This window comes from Mus caroli, unplaced genomic scaffold (assembly GCF_978045245.1).
Source record: "Mus caroli unplaced genomic scaffold, Mus_caroli_1 scaffold_18, whole genome shotgun sequence".
Taxonomy (NCBI): Eukaryota; Metazoa; Chordata; class Mammalia; order Rodentia; family Muridae; genus Mus; species Mus caroli.
The window spans coordinates 59,263,673-59,285,749 of NW_028227273.1; the positions used below are offsets into that span (position 1 = coordinate 59,263,673).

At 47.1% G+C, this 22,077-nt stretch overlaps 2 protein-coding genes across 3 annotated transcripts in view; one reads left to right on the plus strand and one right to left on the minus strand.

Moving 5' to 3' along the window:
* Positions 1 to 421: 421 nt before the first annotated feature.
* Positions 422 to 7,319, plus strand: LOC110284179 (butyrophilin subfamily 3 member A2-like). Of its 2 annotated transcripts, XM_085832781.1 has the most exons (9): positions 422 to 506; positions 2,003 to 2,353; positions 3,165 to 3,449; positions 3,563 to 3,763; positions 3,971 to 3,991; positions 4,074 to 4,100; positions 5,361 to 5,387; positions 6,279 to 6,305; positions 6,583 to 7,319. In XM_085832781.1, the coding sequence occupies exons 1-9, from the start codon at positions 422 to 424 to the stop codon at positions 7,317 to 7,319; spliced, it is 1,761 nt and encodes a 586-aa protein (XP_085688907.1). The 2 variants fall into 2 exon arrangements, with proteins under 2 accessions (XP_085688907.1, XP_029327476.2); XM_029471616.2 differs by lacking the exon at positions 3,971 to 3,991 and having other exon boundaries at positions 4,041 to 4,100.
* Positions 7,320 to 12,999: 5,680 nt separating this feature from the next.
* Tsbp1 (testis expressed basic protein 1) overlaps positions 13,000 to 22,077 on the minus strand; it is a 62,323-nt gene continuing 53,245 nt past the window's right edge. Inside the window, exons 19-21 of the mRNA XM_085832748.1 lie at positions 21,844 to 21,867; positions 20,845 to 20,859; positions 13,000 to 13,863 (exon numbers count right to left, since the gene is read on the minus strand). Of these exons, the coding sequence (XP_085688874.1) occupies positions 13,262 to 13,863; positions 20,845 to 20,859; positions 21,844 to 21,867 (641 nt within the window). The 3' untranslated portion in view covers positions 13,000 to 13,261. The remainder of the gene's footprint in view (positions 13,864 to 20,844; positions 20,860 to 21,843; positions 21,868 to 22,077) is intronic.

Here is a 22,077-nt window from a genome sequence, read left to right on the forward strand (position 1 = left end):
CCATGTCTTGGGGTCACAGGCACTTTGTGCATAACGGGGAGTTGGAGTCATGGTGTCTACACTGGGTTCTCCTCAAGGCTCTGAGAAAGGAAGGGCCTATAATTCTGAGTAGAGTTTGGCTGCCCCTGAGCTGGGGCTGAGGTGGGAAGGAAAGGAATAGCTTTCACGAAGTGACTTGTGTGTCCCCAGCTGCCCAGTCTGCTCAGGGTTGAGAGGAGACTAGGCCGGGCTGTTTGTCAGAGTTGGGTTGTGTGGAGTCTTCACCCTGTGAGCATGGATGTGTTTCGGTCCTGTGGGCTGATCTGCTCTGAGCAATGCTGTCTCTGATGAGGGGTCCAAGATCTGGGTGGAACTTGCCTCTTACCTCCTGTTGCAGGCTGTTGATCTGCCTCTCCTGTTTTTCTCTTCAGTTCTGCTGGACATGGAAAATCACGGAAAGCCGTCTCTGCTCTTCCATGTCTCCTGTCTGTTTGTCCTTACACAGCTGCTTAGCTGGGTGACCACACGTGAGTCTGTCCTGGTCTGTCTTCCCATGTCTCCCTACAGTGGGTTTGAGCTGCCAGGTTCTCTGTAGGTCAGATGTGCAGGAGACCCATAGAAATCTGGCATACAAGATTTCCCCATCTTTCCATTTTCATTGTGTGAGTAATAAAAATATCTGGTGACAATGCATGCATCAGCCTTTGAGAGGCTGCCACTGGAATATCGTGAGTCCTTGGCCAGTCTGAGCTTCATAGCCAGACCCTACCTGGGGAGCATAGTTGGGATAGCCTTTGACTGACAGTGTGCCTGGGGTGTGAGGAGCTCCGGAGGCCAGAGCTGGCTGCAGCAGAATGACTCAGGGAGAGAGAGGCAGGAACTGTGGTGGGGAGGACTGAGTTGGGAGCAGTCCTGGGGGCCTGGTGATCCCTGGTGGGAAAAGCAGAGTCAGGACTGAGCCTTGAGCAGAGCAGGGACAGGATTTCACTCCATGTTAGGGTCACAGAGGTGGGGTTGGGTGACAGCAGACAGGTGTCCTGGTCTGTCCAGTGGCAGCAGTGTGCTAGACACAAGTGGAGCAGTGCAGAGTGACAAGGAGCTCTTGGGGCCACAGTGCCTGTGGCAAAGTCCTCCAGTTTAGAGGGCCAAGGGTTCCCAGAGTGAGCAGACAATCTTCCTTCTTTATCAAGAAGTGATCGGGCTCCTGGAATCAGGTGGCTTTTTCAGAGAGGTATCCTTTGGCTGTGTATGTTTTATTTAATGTGTTTGGGCATTTCCCCGAATGTATGTCTGTGTAACAAACACCTGTATTCCTGATGGCCTCAGAATCCAGAAGCGAGTTACAGGTAGTCATGTTCTATCCTGTGGGTGCTGGGAATTGAACCTGCATCCTCTAGAGGAATCCCCTGTATCTTAGTTGTTCTGCCATCTCTTCAGCCTCAGCTCTCTGTTTTAATATTCATATTATTCAGTGGATGAAGAAATTGGCTGACAACATAATTTAGGATTGGGTGTTGGAACTTCCTTGGGCCTTGTACGAAACCAGCCAGTTACACCCGTGTCTCCCAAGGTGTGGCCATATAATTGATTGTGTGAGCATCTGTAGTGATCTTTATAGATTTATGATCTTGAACCCACCCAAACATACTAAGGCTAGAGCTCTCAGTGAAGATTAAGTTTCCTGAAATTCTCTGGTGACCAGGTACATGCAAGCTGGAGAAAGAATACACAAGGGATTCCTTCATGGAAGGGTCTGTGGTCAGGGACACTGGCAGAAGAGTGGTTTTTTGTTGTTGTTTAGCTTTTGTTTTGTTTTGTTTTACATCATCTATGGGGTGCACTGCTCTGTCCAAAGGTAACTTGAACATTAGTGCATTAGTTAGTCATGCATGCCTAATGCACGGTGCACAGAGCAACCCCATCTATCCCTTGCTTTCTGCTGGGATGTTATTCCCCTTCAGAGTGTGTTCTCTGCATCCTCCTGAGTCTCTCCAGCCTCTCACTGCTACTCCTGTGTCCACAGAGGAGTTCCAGGTCTTTGGTCCCTCAGACCCCATTGTGGCTGCACCAGGTGGGGAAGCCATCCTTCCCTGCTCCGTGATTTCAGCCATGAATGTGGAGAACATGGATGAGTTGAGGTGGTTCCGCAGCAGATTCTCAGAAGCAGTGCTTGTCTATCGGGACCAAGAGGAACAGAAGGAAGGACAGATGCCTGGGTATTCACAGCGCACCTCTCTGGTGAAGGACCAGTTCCATCAAGGCACAGCTGCTGTGAAGATCCAAAATGTCCAGGCATCAGATAGTGGGATATACATCTGCCACTTCAAACAGGGAGTGTTCTATGAAGAGGCCATCTTGGAACTGAAGGTGGCAGGTTGGTTAACTGATCCCTGTTCTAAAAACCTTGAGTGACCCTTGTGTGGGAGGAAACTGAGGGTTCATGTCACTCAGCCCCTTATATTCTTTTATGTTTTGAGAGAAGTTCTCATGTTTGCCAGACTGTCCTTTAGCTTGCTGTGCAGTGCTGGGCTCACAGGGGTGCTCTCATCTCTCATTTTTATCTCTACTCATTTCTAGTTTTCCATTTTGAGATGAGAAATGGGTAGTGAATTTCTACATAGATAATTAAGCTCAAATTTTATAGGTGGATCCCCTAAAATGTGCTGTGTCCAGTTCTGTGGGTTAGGGATCCTGTCGGTGTTATGAAAATACCAGCGGTTGGAATGTATAGTTTAGAGAGGTCAGCAGGAAAGTCACTGAGTGTTAGTGAGCATTCAGTGAGAAAAGGCGGTCAATGCTAAAGGTAAGTGATGGAGGGGATGGAAGGAAGGATGCTTAAAGTCTGTCTTCCTTGAGAGGAGAGCTGGGTGTGGGCCTGCCATGAGGGTCACAGCTGTGTGGATAATGGACAGATGGAGTGCTGGTTCCCACCTCAGGCTCCTGTGTTCAACTTCCTTCAGGTTCCTCAGGATCTTGTGGTTGACAAAGGAGTGGTCTGTTCCCCACAGTGTGCTCTCCTATCTTTCCTGTCAGGCAATAGGGGCCCAACCTAGTCCCAATGCAGGAACACCTTTCCCCTTCAATTCCCATCTGTCCTGTGAAAGGTTCCCATGAGTCACATAGTTGCTCCTGGGGTACCTCAACCAAAAGTGGGTTCTAGGGTGTTCACATCTGTTCTCCTGCAGCGATGGGCTCTGTCCCTGAAGTGCACATCAAAGGTCCAGAAGATGGTGGAGTGTGTGTTGTGTGCATCACCTCAGGGTGGTACCCGGAGCCTCAGGTGCATTGGAAAGACTCCAGAGGAGAGAATTTCACAGCATTCTCCTCAGAGACCCACACTAAAGATGTTGAAGGACTGTTCAGCACAGAGACCTCGCTGGTTGTGAGAGACAGCTCTGTGAGGAATGTGACCTGCTCCATCTTCAATCCTATCTTGGGTCAGGAGAAAGCCATGACCATATTCATCCCAGGTGAGAGCTGTCCATCACTTCTACAGAGCCCGGGAAGTGTGTGGCCTTTCTTGAGTATGGTAGGCTGTCTCTCCTCAGGGTCACTCATTACTGGCTCTCTGCCTGGGCCACAGAGCCCTTCTTCCCCCAGGCCTCTCCCTGGAAGCCAGCTTTTCTTGTGACCCTGACCATGATGGGACTACTAGTCTTAGGGACAAGCTATCTTCTCATAAGGGAACGTTCTGCAAGGCTGAAGGTGCAGCAGGAAACGGTGAATTTTCAGCACGAGATGGATGAGTTACAGAAGACAAAGGAGGATGCTCTGAAGACTATTGGTAAGTCACCATAGCAGTGAAGGACAGGTTCAGAGGCTCCAGGAGGCCCCAGTGTTCTGGGGTCAGAGTAGGTGGAAAACAAAATCCAGAGAGGACAGCTGGAGTCTGTTAGGTCAGATGGCCTGTAGTCCAGAGAATCAGGAACTCAAACTGTGTTTCCTTTCTTCCTCTCAAGTGTACAGACTCTCTCTCCTCCCTGTTTTTCAGGCCCACTCCGGGAGGAGCTTGGTGAGTCCTGCTTTTCCTCCTGAGCCCTCTGATCCCCTCAGGAGCCCAGTAGCTCTCTTGACTCCTGTGTGTTGCTTTTCAGCTCGAAGGAAGGCAGCTTACATGGCAGGTGAGTGACTGCCCCAGTGTCCCATGGTTCCACGTGTGTTCTCTCCTTGATTCTTGGCATTGTGGGAACCTCTTCTGGGGAGTGAAATGGAAGGGTCGGGAAGGTGGAAGCCTGGTGTTTAGACTTCTTCAGATCTCTGCCCAGAGCTGAAAAATGTATGACTCCTGGATATGTCCTTGTTCTGAGCCTTTATTTAACCAATTCCTGATGCATTTATTGCTGACTTTGGGCTGCTGTAGCTCTAGAGTATGGTCTGTGCCTGGAAGCAGACATGAGTATGAACATTTCATTAAAGAAAGTTGTCTTGGTTAGGTTTCTACTGCTGTGGTAAATACCACAAGCACAAGCCTCTTGGGGAGGAGAGGGTTTAGTCTTCTTACACATTTTTACCCCACAGTCTATTGTTGAGGAAAGCCAGGGCAGGAACTCACAGCTGGGGCCTGGAGCAGGAACTGAAGCAGAAACTACAGAGGAAGGCTGCTTACTTGCTTCCTTCCAATGGCTTGTTCACGCTACTTGATTCACTCCAGGACTGCCTGCCTAGGGTTGGAACTGCCCACAGTGGGCAGCTCCTTTCACATCAATCATTAATCAAGAAAATGCCACATAGCTGTGCCTACAGCCATTTTCAAGAGATATTTTCTCAATCGAGGGTCTTTCCTCTCAGATAACTTTAGCCTTTGTCTAAATGAGATCCTATGGGGTCTGTTCCTCTAACTCGGGAAGGTTTTGATCAGGTGATGGGCAGAGGCCTGGGCTGCTGACCTCCATGGGAGGAGGATGGTAAGCTAGGTGTTGCTGGCATAGTGATGCCTGGCTTTGGAGATATTTTACCTAAGGAATTCTGGACACTACAACCACGAATTCACTTCATGTCCAAAATTTCTGATGTCAAATGTTTTCTGACAATTGTGGAATAACTTTATTATTTTCTAAGATATTCTCCCATTTACCAAGGTTTGGTTGTTAGCTATTTTTTTTTTCTGTATCATTTTAGAAGTAGATGCAGCTATTGCACAACTATAGCTGTGCACCACAGAACAGGGGCAGTGGGGGAACTTACCCTACAACGCCATCTTTCTCATCTGCGGTCCAGGGAATTTCCCAGAATACTCTGGTGCCTCTGAATCTTGCAGGGGCCAGCTCCTCAGGGTCCTCTCTCCTTGTAGGCAAAGCATCACTTTTAGAATGGAAGGATGAAGGTTAGCTTTGAGTGGGGCTATTCTGATTGGGTTCTCACCAGAGTGTGTTCATTTTCAGCTTGGAAGAAGGCCCAGCTCTATGCAGGTATGTGACTCCTATAGACTTCTCCCTTCTGGGCAGAGCACTATCTTAGCTAGAGTTTCTCCTGCTGGGATAAAACCCAAGCCCGAAGCATTTCCTCAAGGAGAAAAGTGTTTACTTGACTCACACTCCCAGCCCATGTTCACAGCAAGTCAGGTCAGGAACTCAAGCAGGCAGGAACCTGGAGGCAGGAGCTGTGGCAGAAGCCATGGAGGATGCTGCTTGGCAGATTGCTTCCGGTGGCTTACGGATTACTTCCGGTGGCTTGCTCAGTTTCTTTTCTCCTATATCCTACAACCATCTACCAATGATAACTGTGCTCACATGGGCTGGGTCCTCCCACATCAAATCACCAGTCAAGAAAATGTCCCACAGACTTGCCTACAGGCTGGTGGTATGGAACCATTTTCCCTATTCAGGTTCCTTGTTCCGAGATGACCCTACCTTGTGTCAAGATGACATAAAAGCCAGCAGGAAGTAGTTGTCATCCTCTTGAGCTGTCAGAAACTGTGACTACCCAATGGAGACCTGCACAGGACAGGGCCCATTAGTATTCTGCCATGCACTAGAGTGGGATTATGAGGCTACTCTCCCATGGGATTACAGAGAATTACTGGTTCCTGGGAAAGAAGAAGCAAAGGGCTCTCCCTATCCCTTTCCAAAGGTGTGTTTGGTGAGTGTGAGCATGTGTGCTTGTGTATGTATGTGACATGCAGGTGTGTACTATTGTGTATGAATGTGTGTGTATGTATGTGCATGTATAGTATTTGTGTGATCGAGTGTGTATGACAGGTTCATTGTCCCACACCTCCCAGGTCTGTGTTGCTGAGTCCCCCCGTTGACTGGGCGGGTGTAGGCTGTGAAACTGCTCACATGGTCTGTGCTTCTCTTTAGATTGGCGCAAGGAGCACTTCGAGGCCTGTGAGTGTCTCTGCGTTTCTTAAGGACACCCCTCCTGTCCTTCCCACGGCTCTCGTCCCTCCTTCAGTTCTCTACCCAGGTGGTGACATCTTCAGTGGTGTGGGTGGCAGAAGTGACCTTCCTCTGCTTGCAAGTCATGTTCTTGAGCTACAAGGCTCTTCTATGAGGGACTTATCCTGTTAGATGATGTTTGGATGCTCTGAGATGGGGGGTGGGCAGCTGTAGCCTTTTCTGGGTACTGGACAGGACCTCTTGTAATTGGTAATTCTCTCTACAGGGACTTTCACTCTGGATCCAGCCTCTGCCCACCCCATCCTTGCCATCTCCCTGGATAGGCTGAGTGTGAGCCGGAAGGATTCCACTCTGTGCTTGGATGACCTCTTCTGTGTGTTAGGCATCAAAGGCATCTCTTCTGGAAGACATTACTGGGAGGTGAAGCTAAGGAATGGTGACAGCAGCAAGTGGACTCTGGGGGTCTGTAGGGAAGGTGTGGACAGGAAAGGCTGTTTCTCAGAGTGTCCACATAAGGGGTTTTGGACTGTGGGGAGGTCTAGTAGTGGATATTTGGCTTATATTGACACTGGGGCAGCTTTATTATCTGTCAGGCAAGCACCGCAGAGTGTGGGGGTGTTTGTGGACTACACTGAAGGTGACATCTCCTTCTATAACATGAGTGACATGTCCCCCATGTTCTCCTTCCATGAGGCTTCCTTCTCTGGGACTCTTTTTCCATACTTCAGGCTTAAGTCTGGAAATGTCTCAATGATTATCAACTCCATGCCATGTGTGTTTGAGGGGAGGGAGGGAGAAGATGGAAGGAGAGGAAGGAAAAGAAGTAGGAAGGGGAGGAAGGGGAGGAGGGCAAAGAAGGGGAAGAAGTTAGTTTTGCTTCCTTTGGAGGAGTCTCTGAGTCCTGCAGGGGAGGGCCTGGTTCCAGGCTCTTGTGTTGTAGACTCTCTCCCAGGGGAAGTCTCTCCATTCCTTCAGCATGCCAGGAACTCTCCGTTCCCATAGTGTAGACCACCGCCTAAGTTGTCAGTGTGGCTCCTTGTGGGAGTGTAGAAGCCACAGGCCAAAGCCCGCATGGGTCCTGGAAGGGTCTGGAGCCTTGACCCCCTGCTCTTCAGTCTGACTCTGAGGCTGAGGCTGAGGCTGAGGAGGCTGAGGCTGAGGCTGAGGCTGAGGCTGAGGCTGAGGCTGAGGCTGAGGCTGAGGCTGAGGCTGAGGCTGAGGCTGAGGCTGAGGCTGAGGCTGAGGCTGAGGCTGAGGCTGAGGCTGAGGCTGAGGCTGAGGCTGAGGCTGAGGCTGAGGCTGAGGCTGAGGCTGAGGCTGAGGCTGAGGCTGAGGCTGAGGCTGAGGCTGAGGCTGAGGCTGAGGCTGAGGCTGAGGCTGAGGCTGAGGCTGAGGCTGAGGCTGAGGCTGAGGCTGTGGCTGTGGCTGTGGCTGTGGCTGTGGCTGTGGCTGTGGCTGTGGCTGTGGCTGTGGCTGTGGCTGTGGCTGTGGCTGTGGCTGTGGCTGTGGCTGTGGCTGTGGCTGTGGCTGTGGCTGTGGCTGTGGCTGTGGCTGTGGCTGTGGCTGTGGCTGTGGCTGTGGCTGTGGCTGTGGCTGTGGCTGTGGCTGTGGCTGTGGCTGTGGCTGTGGCTGTGGCTGTGGCTGTGGCTGTGGCTGTGGCTGTGGCTGTGGCTGTGGCTGTGGCTGTGGCTGTGGCTGTGGCTGTGGCTGTGGCTGTGGCTGTGGCTGTGGCTGTGGCTGTGGCTGTGGCTGTGGCTGTGGCTGTGGCTGTGGCTGTGGCTGTGGCTGTGGCTGTGGCTGTGGCTGTGGCTGTGGCTGTGGCTGTGGCTGTGGCTGTGGCTGTGGCTGTGGCTGTGGCTGTGGCTGTGGCTGTGGCTGTGGCTGTGGCTGTGGCTGTGGCTGTGGCTGTGGCTGTGGCTGTGGCTGTGGCTGTGGCTGTGGCTGTGGCTGTGGCTGTGGCTGTGGTGGCAGCGAGGTCATGCTTTGTGTCAGGTGGTGCAGGATAAGCCCTGACTGTTGTGTCCGCAGGTGTAAAACAGGCTACTTTGAGCTCTGGGAAGGCATTTTCCTCTTGGTGTTAAATAGCATTTTATTAGTTTTTTTGTGCCATTTGGCATGAAACAGACCATGTTTAATTTGTTCATCTGGCCATGGGCACCTAGGGTCTATTCTATGTCTTGGCTCTTGTGGCCAGTGTTGTAGTGAGTATGGGGGAAGAGATGTCTGACACATGACTTCCTGACTTCTACATTTGTTCTGGTGATGAGATTGCTGGATCCTAGATAGTTCCTTGAAGTGGACCTTCTCAGTGGACAATGACCTGTCTGTCCATCCATCTCCATGAACCTGCCTTATCATCATATCAGATCTGTCTTTGATTCTTACATAAATTCTTTGGTTTCTATGTTTGAGTCTCTCTCTTACAGAATTACACATAGAGCTACAAACATTAATTCATATTTTATAAAGGTTGGCCTCATGTATTTTAACTTTTTATTGTTTAGTTGTCTATTATCTATCTATCTATCTATCTATCTATCTATCTATCTATCTATCTATCTATCATCTTTCTGTCTGTCTTTTAAAGAGATTTCATGTAACCCAGGCTGGCTTGCATTGGGGCTTGAACGAAAACAGCCCCCATACATAGAAGTGTTTGGATTGTTAGTCTCCAGTTGGTTGTAGTGTTGGAGTAGGTTTGGGACACATGTCCTTGATGAAGTGTGTCACTGGGTGGGCTTTGAAGCTTTAAACCAGGGCATCACTCCCAGCCTGCCCTCTCTGCTTCCTGCTGCTCCATGCCCTGTGCTTCAGCTCTCTCATTGTGGAGTCTCCTCATCTGGTGCCCTTGAGCCCTTACAACAGGACAAGCTGGTGTAGGGGTTCCTCTGTCTTGTGTTCTTGCTGAGGCCATTTCAAGTTTAACTAGAATTTGGTCTCCTTGGTGGAGAGTCCTGTAGAAAACTACCCAATGGTGTCCTAGGAACCCTAGGTCACTATGTCCCAGCCAGCTTATCCCTGCTTCTGTAAACTGCCTGCTAATGGGAAACTGTCGAGTGAGACACCAGGACCAGGTTTTTTACATTCAAAATTGCTATCCTCTTGACACTTGGGGCTATCTCTGGTTCCACGAATCCTTGAGCATGGTCCCACCTAGCTGGGATAAAGACTTTCACTAGGGTATAAACCATGTCTAAGTGGTCATGTCTGGAGGGCTCCTGGAAGCACAGTAAGCCCAGGAAACTCTCCTATGAATTGCCTTGGCCATGCCAGTTAAGAAGAGCCATAGAAGTGTAACGAAGATAGATGCTTGTATCAGGATTGTGGGATCTTGTTTTCCTCACAAATTTAATAAGTGTGTGTTGGCTAGTTTATAATGCCAACTTGACACAAGCTAGAGTCATTTTGGAAGAGGGAAAGACCTTCAATTAAGAAAATGCCTCCATCAGGTTAGCCTGTATCTAAACCTGTTGGAAATTTTCTCAATCAGCCATTGATGTGTGAGGCCTCAAGCCTATTGTGATGGTGCTACCCCAGAATGCTGGTCCAGCATGCTATACCAGAAAGCAGGCTGAGCAAGCTATGGGAGAAAGCCAGGAAACAGCCTCCTCCATGGGCCTCTGCATCAGCTCCTGCCTCCAGGTTCCTGCCCTGCTTGAGTTCCTGTCCTGACTTCCTTTGATGATGTGTTGTGATGTGGAAGTGTAATTGAAAGAAACCCTTTCCTCCCACGGTCTTATGGTCATGGTGTCTTACCCCAGCAGAGCAGCCCTAAGTGAGAAAGTGTGACCCTGTTCTGTGTTTGAGAAATGTGTGGTAGAGTTCAGAAATTAAGTAGTGAGGACCCAGCTCCATGGTAGAGTACTTGACACACATGTATGAGGCCCTGGGTGCAATGTTTAGTCTGTAAAACAAGAACAACCAAAACGGTCAGCTTTATCAACTTAAATCATCTCTCTGTAAATATAGTCACAATTTATTAATAATTGTTTCTCATGGTGGAGCGATGGCTCAGTAGTTAAGAGCACCAACTGCACTTCCAAAGGACCAGAGTTCCAGAGTTCAAGTTCCAGCAACTTCTTGATGCCTTACAGCCATCTGAACTGTAATGGGGCTGGAGAGATGGCTCAGGGGTTAAGAGCACTGACTGCTCTTCTGTAAAGCCCTGAGTTCAAATCCCAGCAACCACATGGTGGCTCACAACTATCTGTAATGAGGAGATCTGACAACCTCTTCTGGAGTGTCTGAAGCTACAGTGTTCTTACATTAAATAAATAAATAAATAAATAAATAAATAAATCTTTTAAAAATTGTTTCTCCCAGTGAGAATTGAAAAAATCTCAAGTTGGATTAAACTGTTTTTGTGTGCCCTGTGAATACTTATATTTAATGTAATTTTATATTAAATGTTTATATTTCATGTAAAATATCAAATAGTACTTTGTGGTGTGTAAGACTCGTGAGAGTCCCAATTTTTAGTATCTATTAATAAAGTTTTATAGGAACATAGTGGTATTCTCTTATTTGGACAGTCTGTATGACTTCTGTCTTGGTTAGGGTTTTACTGCTGTGAACAGACACCATGACCAAGGCTCAGAGGTTCAGTTCATTATCATCAAGGCAGGAGCATGGCAGCATTCAGGCAGACATGGGGCAGGAGGAGTCAAGAGTTCTACATCTTCATCTGAAGGTTACTATGGAAGACTGGTTTCCAGGCAGCTAGGGTGAGGGTATTAAAGCTCACGCCCACAGTGACACACCTACTTCAACAAGGCCACACCCCCCAATAGTGCAACTCCCTGGGCCAAGCATATACAAACTATCACAGCTGCCTGCCTTGGGTCCAACAAGACAGAACTGAGGTGTTTTGATAAAATATAAGTGGACATGAAAGTGTATTTGTCGTAATATAGAGAAATTCAACTGGCTGCTACAAAATAATTATTTTATTTTGCAATTCTAGTGACCATTTTTAAAAAATGGTGTTGTGGGAAAGTTGGTTTCACGGTTGTCTGGAGAAAGGTAAGGCCAACATGTGACCCCAACATCACCGCATGCCTCCTAATTCAGGTATCAGGCTGACCAACGCTTCCCTGCCTCTCTGCTGCATTATGGGTAGCTGTGAGGGAGGGGACTGCAGAATGAAGAATAGAGGGTGAGGTGGAGGTGTGGAAAGGCGTGGGGCGGGGAGTGAGGGCTGGAGAGAGGGAAGAGCTTTGGGGAGCTTTGCAGGGGGAGAGGAGGAGTGGGGGTGATTAGACGGAGGATGTATAGCAGAGCTTGTGGGTGTGAGAAGAGGAAAGGGTTCATTGCATGGGGAGAACATAGGTTCAGTGGTTAGCCATGGAAGGGACAGTGACATTTCCTTGCTGTCAATCTTAGCAGCCTGAGTAGTTCTCATGTTTTAGGGACTGTGATGTCTTGACCATCAACTTGACTACATCTGGAATTAACTAAAACTCAAGTATCTGGGTGCACCTGTGAGGGCCTTTTTCCTTTTTCTCATGGGAATATGGTGTGTGTGTATTTATATATATATATTATATATATGGGTGTATATATTATATATACCCATATATAAATATATAAATAAAAATATATGTGTGTATGTGTATTCATTAAGTTCTATTCTTCTAGAGATCTCTAATACAGGACAGGAACTGTGTTCAGGGGAACCTGGCGGGGAGAAAAGCTGAGCTGGAGGCTGTTGGTGACGCCAGGCAGGGATTCACTGAGTATTGGTCAGTCACTAGGATCTGACCTGCCTCTGCTCTGGCAGCTGTGGCACATGTCACTCTCCACATTCTCAGGCCTCACACCCTCCCGCCTCTTCCAAAGCCTGTTTCCTGGCTACAGCCACATGGTTTGCTGTTCTTCTAAGTGTGTGTGTGTGTGTGTGTGTGTGTGTGTGTGTGTGTGTGTGTGTGTGTGTAGGGGGGGTGTTGGGGGATGTACTTGGATGTAGGACCTCAGGATGCCAGAAGAGGGCATGGAATGCCAGGGAACAGAATTCCAGGTAGTTGTGAGCCAGCCAGCAGATACAAGTGCTGGGAATTGAACTCTGGTCTCCTCACCTCCCTCCTCCCTCCTTTGCCTCCCCTCCCTCGTTTCTCTCCTTTCCTCGGTTTTGTCCCTCCCCTCCCTCCACCTTGCCTCAGATACCCTGAAGCTTTTCAGTTGTCCAAAGAGTAACGTGTAAACTCAGGTTTGTTTTTAGAAACTCCTTTCCCTGCTATCATATTTTAGAACCTGACCTAAGTTCAGACTCACTGGTGGCCCACTGAGTGAGTCTCAGCTGCATGCTAGCGTGTGGCACATGTCTCATGCCTGGGACCCCCTTGCTTTCTTCTGCTCTGTCATGTATCTATGTGTAATCCATCATATGTGCAATCCAACAATGACAGCTTGTAAGGTGTCATTGTTCTCTGTCCCTATGAAGGAGGACAGACATATATTTTTTCTTTCTCAAGATTCCTGATCCCTTTATGTCTAAACTCTTATAAGACTGTCAATATAAACTACTTTTGGACACTTTTAAAAATTGACTCTTAAAAGTGACTGTGCTCATGTTTATATGTGAATATATATTATTTATATGCTAATAAATCATTTGCAACCACCAAGGTCACAAAGTCAACTGGTTCAGCTAGAGATAGAACACTGTCAAAGGAACTTATTAGGTATTTACTAAAGACATTTTATTTCAGATAACACCGTCTTTCTTAATTGGATTATATATGTTGACTAATAAAGCAAAATTTGGAAGATGAAGATGTGGCAGGGAGGTGTGATAAAGGCAACCTTCTGAGCAGCAGAAAATGAAGATGTCTAGAGGGATTGGATTTTTATAACCATGATGCACCGGGGTGAGGGCAGACGCAACTTGTATCTGATGGGGAGATCACATTGGAGGCCATGTTTTGCCCTGTCCTCCTCCTCCTTTCTCAGCCGTCTTTGTCTTTTTTCTTCTTTTTCTTCTTTTCTTTCTTGCGTTTCTTCTCTTCTCCCTCTGGTTGTTCTTCGGGTGGTTTACCTTCGGGAGGACCCTCTCCGGTCTGTGGAGCGCTGGAATCAGAATCCGTTTCTGGGTATGCTGATGTCTTCTTGGATGTTTTCCTTTTCTTTTTGCCTTCCTCTGCCTTCTTTATCAGAAAGCCATCTTCATTCTGCTTTATTACTATCCCGTCTTGGTTCCTCCTTATCAGGGACTCCAGTCTTCTGAAAAGGAATGGCTCTTCATAACATATGGTCTGGGCATCAATTTCACTTTCCATTCTTTGGTCACCCCTTACTTGAGCATCTTGACTTCGTGGTGGAGGCGGCGGCGGTGGCGGCGGCGGCTGCTGATGCTGCTGATGCTGATGAGAAGAGGAAGGAGGAGCCGGTTGTTCACACCATATGGTTCCTCGTCTGTGGGAATCGAATCTCTTTGGACAGCAGTATTCACACTGGCATCTTCTCCACTCCTTACAGCACTTTATTTGGTCATCTCCGATACCCTGGAAGGTTACACTCCCTCCGTGTCTTACCATCTGGCCTTTGCAATCTGGGAACAGAACTGAGTATACAGCAAAAGCGTGAGATTCAGGTATCCAGCATTTCCTTTCCTCCCTCCCCCGAGGCTGACTTCCTTCTATGCCTTAGAACCAACAAACTAAGGACTGGAGATCTCGCTTTAAAATATACAATGGTGGAAATCACACAGTATAAATATTAATGTGACTTAAAATATTAGATAACAGATATTAATAGCTAATAATAAGATGTAGATATTAATACAATTCTGGACTCTCTTCAGTGACCTGGAAGGCCAGTGAGAGAAAGGTAAATTGTAATAGGGAGGAACCCGCCACTTGCTCAGTAGGTTAGGGTAATGACTAGTGGCTAGGAGGATGATGAGTCTGTAGCTTGGGAAGAAGTCAGAACAGAATTACTGTGAGAAAAACAATTATCTCCTAAAACAGAAGGAAACTCAAATGTGCTGTCCCCGTTGACAAGATGTATAGCTCATCATGTAGAAGTCGTGAGGGTTATAGCTAATAACCATTAACTGTTCAGCATTGACTTTCCATACATTCTTAGACTTACTTCTTTTGTATTAAGTGTGTGCTTTGGTGAAAGTGCACCATGTCTGTGGAGTGATACAATTGGAGGACAGGGGACAGTGACAGATCCCCTAGACCTGGTGTTATGGAAAGCTGTGAGTCACCATGAGGGTGCAGGGAACCAGGTCCTCTGCTAGAGCCAAACGTGCTTTTAACAATAAAGCCATCATCTCTCCAGCCCAGCACAGCATCTGTTTTTTGAACGTTCTACTAAATAGCCTGGTCTTCACAACAGCCAGGTAAGGTGGACACCATTGTTATCTCAGTTCTACAGATGGAGAAACCAAGGCATGGAAAGATGAAATGAGTGGATACAGGTAATGCTAAGGGTGGGGCTTGGAACTAAACCTGTTAGATTTCAGAGCTCAGCTTTATCATTTTAGACTACTTCTTGATATGTGTTAGTATATTTTGCCACAATTTCAGGTCCATTCAATTACACATGGGTAAGCCAGCCCTCCTGTGCAGCAACTTCTGTTTGATCTCATAAAACCTACAAATTTTGTGTTTTTGTCTAAGCTTCCAAAGTAAACCATGAGGATTCTTGCTGAGGAAGGAAGGTTCAGTGTGCACAGGGGCTCAGTGTCTCCTGCTGTCAAAGTCATTTAGAAGGCAGCAAAAAGGAGGTGAGACTTCACTATGAGTTCTGTGAACAGCTGGGTTCTGCATGTGTTTTCCTCATGTTCAGCTGGAGGTGGGTGAGGGATGCTCACTGGGAGCTCAGAGAGTGGTCCAAGGGGAGGGTTGGGTAGTATTGCTCTCTTGTAGGCCTGCCTTCAACTCCCCTGCAGCAATATCCTCAAAGCAGACACTGGCAGCCTTAGGTTTTGAAAAAGAGGAATGTTTGATGTGACCTTTGTGAGGAGCCGTGTCCAGTGCAGAGAGCCTGAGAGCCCTGAGATCTACCTGAGAAGAGTTAAGGAACTTACTATAGGAGGCAGTGCTAAAGAGCACAACACAAAAGAGACAGCAGTGGGCATCACCCAGGAGAACCCACCTTCCAGTAGCTTTTCTTTAGAAGATTATATTTGTTTATTTATGTCTGTGAAAGAGTGTGCAGTGTATGTGAGCGCCCTTGGAGGCCTGCTGAAGTTGCAGCTCCCATGTGTGCTGGGCACTGAGCTCAAGCCTTCAGGAAGAGCAGCAAGTGCTCCTGCGCACTGTGTTCGTTCCATTCCCCATTGAGAGAGGAAGGCCAGCCACAGTCGTGCCCACAGAGAGGAGAATTTTGTCTCACTCAGTAAGATTCACATCCTCAGACTATCGATGTCAGTTCTGCCCATGTTTAACAAAACCTGACAGGATTTTTCATTTGAAACAAAAACTATCAGTTTGCCAGGGCAGAGCACAGAGACAGCAGACCCCAAGTTATGACAGACACTATCAGTGGGTCTCAGCCTTTCTAATGCTGTGAGCCTTTAAGACAGTTAGTGGTGACCCCGCCCCCAATCATAAGATTATTTTTATAATTCCACTCTGTGACTATTAGGAGTTGTAATGTAAATATTTCTTGGTGACAGAGGTTTGCCAAAGGGGTCTCAACCCACAGGCTGAGAACTGCTGGACTGCATGCTGGCAGGCTGGCCACCAGTGCTCTTCCATGGTAACTGAATCAGAGACAAGATACTGTGGTTTACTCCAAAAGGAAACTAGACTACAAGGACCTAAAACTGAAACAAGACTGAACCATTGAAGGCAAAATGACTCAGATAGAAGAATATACAATTCAAGAGGATCTGGGAACAGAAAGTCCAGGCTGTTAATCACAGAAGAGGAGGCGAGGGAGTCATGCAAACTTACTGAGTTCCCAGGAGCTGTCAACTGAAAGAGATAAAGGCAAAGGAGGGTGGTCAGTGGCTGTTGGCTTTCCCTTCTTTCCCAAGCCCCAGGCAGGCCTCTGCATTGGATGGGCTATCCTCCCTGCTGTCTGAGCCCACTGGGAGTGAATGTCGGACGCTTTGCTTTCCTGTGCATTTACAACTCGGTTCTTCGGCAAGCAAGGCCACACTCCCTATCTTCACCATAATCATTTTTCAGTTATAGTTTGAAATGGGAGATCTTTAGGCCAGATTTCAAGACCTTGGCTTCATTTTCAAGCCCCTGTCTCGGAAAATTACTGAAGGTTGAGGGACGGGAGAGACATGTTCGGGAAGGCAGACAGGTAAAAAGATTTAAACTTACACTATCGAATGTGGAAGGAAAGGGATGGAAAATTATTTGCCACTGAGTTCAGTGGTTGGATGTCTACAGTACCAGTGTAAGTGGAGGGCAAGGATACTGCCCATCCCAGAGGAAGACTGAGAGAGAAGACTCAGACTTACCCCAGCCTTTCGGTGCAAACCCTAAAAGGAAAAAGGAAACAAATTAGTTTTAAAATAAATTATGTACTAGGGTCCCATGAAAACTCCCCTTGTGAGGCCAGAGAGGGAATTTAGTGAAGGATTCCCTTCCCAAGCATGTGCTGCCCTCTCGTTAGCTGCTCTGGACTCCGTGTCAACAACTCAGGTACCCAGAACAGCTTTATGACCTGTGGGATCAGTTACAGGAGTAATGGCCATTTTTTTTTCTTCACAAAATGAAATTTAAAAAGAAAAAAAGATTCTTAACCAAGTCAGAGCATCCTTACGTTCAGGAGACTGACAGGTTCCTATCACAAGCCCCTTCCTTCTTCATGGCATCTTTTTAAAATTTCCTTCATTTTACATTGTCATCATCACGTCCCTGTGTTCTCTCACACAGCACAGAAAGCTCGTTTGTAATCATGTCTCTAAATGTTGGCTACAGTTTCTATTTTTGACAATCTCTGGGGTTTAATGAGAGTTCTAAAGCTGGCTTGAGAAGAACTTGTGGTGAAAGAAATACTCTGGATATTTAAAGGTAATAGCAGAAAGGAAGCCATTTTTATTTTTAAAAATAACTTGTTACATGTGTGTGTATGTGTGTATGGCTATATATATATGTGTGTATGTATTACATGTATGTATACATGTATGTGGGTATATTCATGTGTGCCTGGGCCTTCTAAAAACTTTGCACAATGTAGGTTTGGAAATTGAACTTGGCTTGCCCGTCTCAGTGGCGTCAGCCTGGTTCTTTATTCTCTCTCACCACGTCCTACAAGGTTCCCATGCTCCTCTGCTTTACTTCTAGACTGTCGGAGTTGTCTTTAGCCCACTCACCCCCTCCCGTAATCTCATGTCATGATTGAGGAAAAATCAATAACCCCCATGATTTCACAAAAACCTTGGGCTACTAGCACTCAGCAGTAGGGATTGATCCACAGCCCAGAGCACACAGTAGTGAGCAATTTCATACAAGAGTTAGGGGCCATGAGCAACGTCAACGGTTCCTCTTTGTTCAAAGGGCATTTAGGGGAAGAGCTGAAACACACGTAACTAGATAAAAGTGCTGACTTTGTGGGGTTATGGAGGCTACAGAAAACAGCTGAGAGGTAGGTGAATTCAATGCAGAATGTCACCCAGGGTGGGCTCATTGCTCCCCTAGTGCCCTAAACAAAACCTGTCTTAACGCTAACAGGCTCTGTTATTTCATTAAAAACCCAGTTCTCTGACAGCCACATGGTGCTTGCAGGAGTTCATGTCTGCCCAGAGAGCATCTGCCAGTGCACCAAAGGACTAACTAACCACTTCTACTCTCAGCAATCCCATGTGTGAAATCTCATGGCTCATGGCACATTTGTTTCTCTAAAGGGCTAATGATACCTGGAAGCAGGCTCTCTGTCAAAAGTCTCAGTACTGATTGTCCCTAAAGCAACCACCACCATGCAGGGTCCTGATGCATGCTTTGGTACATACATGCTTGTCTGTAGTGCTCTCTCCGTTCCCTCACTACTGGCTGGACACTGTGCGCATTACATAGTAAATTCTTCAATGCCTAAGGGATTCTAGACAGCAGAGAAGGAGAGGGCTTGTAGAAATAGAGGAATTGTATTTAACTTACCAAAAGGCTTGGGGCGACTGGCCGGACAACAGGAAACAAAAAACATATTAGCAGAATATTTGAAACAAGAGTACAGGCTCTCTCTCTCTCTCTCTCCCTCCCTCCCCCCCCCCCTTCTACTGACACCAGGCCTCCCTGGGGGAAGCTTTCTATGGTAAGAGGCTTGAGCATTTTCTAAAGGAAGGGGGACTGGTTTGATGTGACTGGCTGCCATGTATTCAGTTCCCCTTTCCCATCCTACCCACCTCCCTCTCCCTCCTCCAGTCTGTGTGCCCTGCACTCCTTCTGGCTATCTGAATACCTGTGTATCCTCCAGTTTTTCTTCCTGAGCATGGAGAGTTTCATGTGTTATGAAAAGCTCTTGTTGGGCTGGGGAGATGGCTCAATGGTTAAGAGCATTGGCTGCTCTTCCAGAGGGCCCATTCCCAGTACCCACATAGAAGTCCAGTTCACAATCATTTGTGTTTCCACCTTCAGGGAACCTGAACCCTCACATAGACATACATGCAGGCGAAACATCAATGCACACAAACAATAAATAAACAATTTACAAAAAAGGGAAAAAAGCTATTAGGAAAAAAGTTGTTTGGGAGATTTTTATCCCCCTCAATCTTTCTGTCAAGTGTTTACCTTTCTACTGAATAATTAGTAACAGATTTTTCAGTAAGAGGATGAGGATTGGGAATTCATAAATAGAAGCATTCCTCCGAAGAGAGATCGGTTAGAAACAGTATTCTCTCCATTGTGGGATCCTTAATTCCACCAGATTGATGAAAAGAAAGATCTCTTACAGATAGGTTCTGCTACATGGGCTAAAAATCTAAATACAGACAGTTAGTATGGGCTGACATGGGCAACAACAATGGCTTCTAAGGGAAACTTCTTTCCAGACAGGCATTCTGAGCTGAGAAGAGCGCCCTCCCCCTCCCCCAGCCCTTCCTGGGGAGCAGCTGCAGTGTGGTGTTCTTCTTACAGTAACATGGGCATTTTGAACAGGTGAAGAGACATTTTCCTTTGTTAGCCACTTTGGTGACCAGTTTCTCTGGAAAATGAAACACTGTAGCAGCTCCTTCTCTCTGGCTTTTGCCCCACCCCACCCACACAGCCCCCATTTTGTTACTTCATCTCTCAAGACTCTTCTTGCTTTGCCTATGTACACATCTTCCCTGTGTACTTAGTTTCTTTGTTGAAGAGTTGGGAGAGCTCACGCAATTCTAACTTCTGTTTGCCAGTTTTCTTTGTGAATTGCTGGGATGCTCTAGTGCAGCTTGGCTTGGGAGCCTGCCTCAGCTCTGTTTATTTATTAGCAACCCCTCCCCACCCCTCTGAGCATTGCATGCTATGGTGTGCATGTTGGAGTCAGAGGACAGCTGGTAGGTGTTGGTTCTACTCATCTGTCACTCCGGAGTCTTCCTAAATATGTAAAAAACATGTACTTACCAGGATAATAGTGTCGTGCCGAGGTTTCCACTAGTCATTGGGCCCTATCCTTTAAAAATCAGGAGATTCTGCTCCTTGGGAGGCCCTGTGATCTCCCCTAACATGGAGACAGACAGGCCTGCACTGAGCAGGTACTGATCAAACAGGAAATTCCTTAGAATTGCAGTAGTTGGTGAAGCCAGTGCAGAGCAAGAGATCCTCAGTCCTCTTCAGTGAGGCTAGAAATACACTCTCACATTCTCTTAAGACGTCTTTGTTAGTGGCTCGATGTAGGAGCAGGAGACCACCTTTTGCCTTTCTCTCAACCTCTTTGGATCCGAAACATGTCAGGAACAGTTAAATGCAGGAATGAGTGAGCTCTGGGAGGGCTGGCCTTTTCCTGTCTGGCCCTGCCTGGAGCTCAGCGGGGCCGCCTTTTCTTTTCCTTTGTGTATGAGTAGCAGGTGGCTTGACTTTGCTAACTCAATTTGATTCCTGCTGTTTCTAACTTTTCTTTTTTAAAATCCCAGTCACCTATAAACTCTAACAAGAAAAACAGCAGGTAATATTTTTTTCCATAGGTGACAGTTTGTGAAAACTGTTCAAAACAGCAGGGATACTTTCCGGCCTGCTGTAATGAGGGCCGGTAGTTCCTGACAAAGCAGTCCATGTTGTAGAAGGGGTTGACATGGGATGACTGACAAGTACTGAACGAAGACAGGGGGTAGTGTAGAGAGTGAGGCTGCTGACTAGTTTGCTGTGGTGACATCATAGATACAACAAGCTATACACAGTAGCCCACCAACAGGACCACTCTTCTGCCGTCGTGAATAAGTCATAAGCAAAATAACCCGATTTAAAATGTTCAAAAGGAAAATACCTGACTTCAAGCCACCCTCAGGCAGGTGGCTCACTGTCTGACTTGTTCTCTGTAGGGTCTGTTATTTGCCAGAGACTTTAGAGCTGCTCAGAATAAAACTAAAGAGACTCAAAGTCTAGCATGCTGGGAAAGAGCCAAAGGGGTGAGCGGATACAGCATTTACCTGATGGCTTTTTCACTGTGGAAAAGAAAAGAGGTAAAGAGATGAGAACACAGTTTCTGGACGAGGAACACAAAGTACTTCTTAAACTCTGCACCACACTCTAGCAAAAGGGCTGCGGAATGGTGCTGCACAGAGGCCAGCATAGCACCACACAGAGATCATCATAGCACAGCACACAGAGATCATACCACAGCACACAGAGATCACCATAGCACCACACAGAGATCATCATAGCACAGCACACAGAGATCATCATAGCACAGCACACAGAGATCATACCACAGCACACAGAGATCATCATAGCACCACACAGAGATCATCATAGCACCACACAGAGATCATCACACCACAGCACACAGAGATCATCACAGCACCATACCACAGCCTCAGGTCTCCTGACCGAGGCACCATTTACAGAGCCGTGCCACCAGGGGAGGCTACTTTCTTTCCTGATTTTCTCCCCAGAAGTTTGAAAATTCAGTTAGATTTTTCTCATCCCTATTCTTTCTTATCCCTCTTTCTATTTGCCTCTTTGCAAAGACTGTGTTCAAATGGGGCCATCCTACTGCGGCTCAGTTGCTTTTAAGTTCATTCCCCCCCTCCATATGCATAAGTATTTTATGGGGGGGGGTCATTATTTCCCAGCACCTGGCTTAAGAGCCAGCTGAGGAGACCTAGCCTGATTAACTGTGGTAGAACAACTTAGCTAATAATCTCCTCCCGTGTATGTTAGCAGTAAGAACTTCTCGGATGCAATACATAGGCATATGCTAAGTACCATACAGATATCATCATAGCACCACACCAGGCACTGAGAGCTGAGATCAAGTTGTGAAAAGGAATGGGGTTAAGAAACCAGAAACTGGAGAGCAAGGGATGCTGGAAAGCTACTAGACCATAGAAATGGTGGGTCTTGGTACAATCACACTATGAATACGGGGACTCAACTGCAGGAAGTTAATGACACTACAATTAAGGAAAACAAAACGCAGGACTTACGTATTATAGGTGGTCCACGTTTTGCTTTAATGAAAAAGACAAATTAGTATAGTGAGTTGTTTTTGTTTTTGTTTTATATACAACAGAAACATTTGTTCATGAGTGTATTGTCTGCATGAGTCTTGCAAATTGACTAAGAGGGGGAGGTTCATCAGGCTGGAGAGAAGGATCCACGGCTATTGGGCGCATACTTCCTCTCCTATCTGGTCTCTCTGTCTCTGTCTGTCTGTCTGT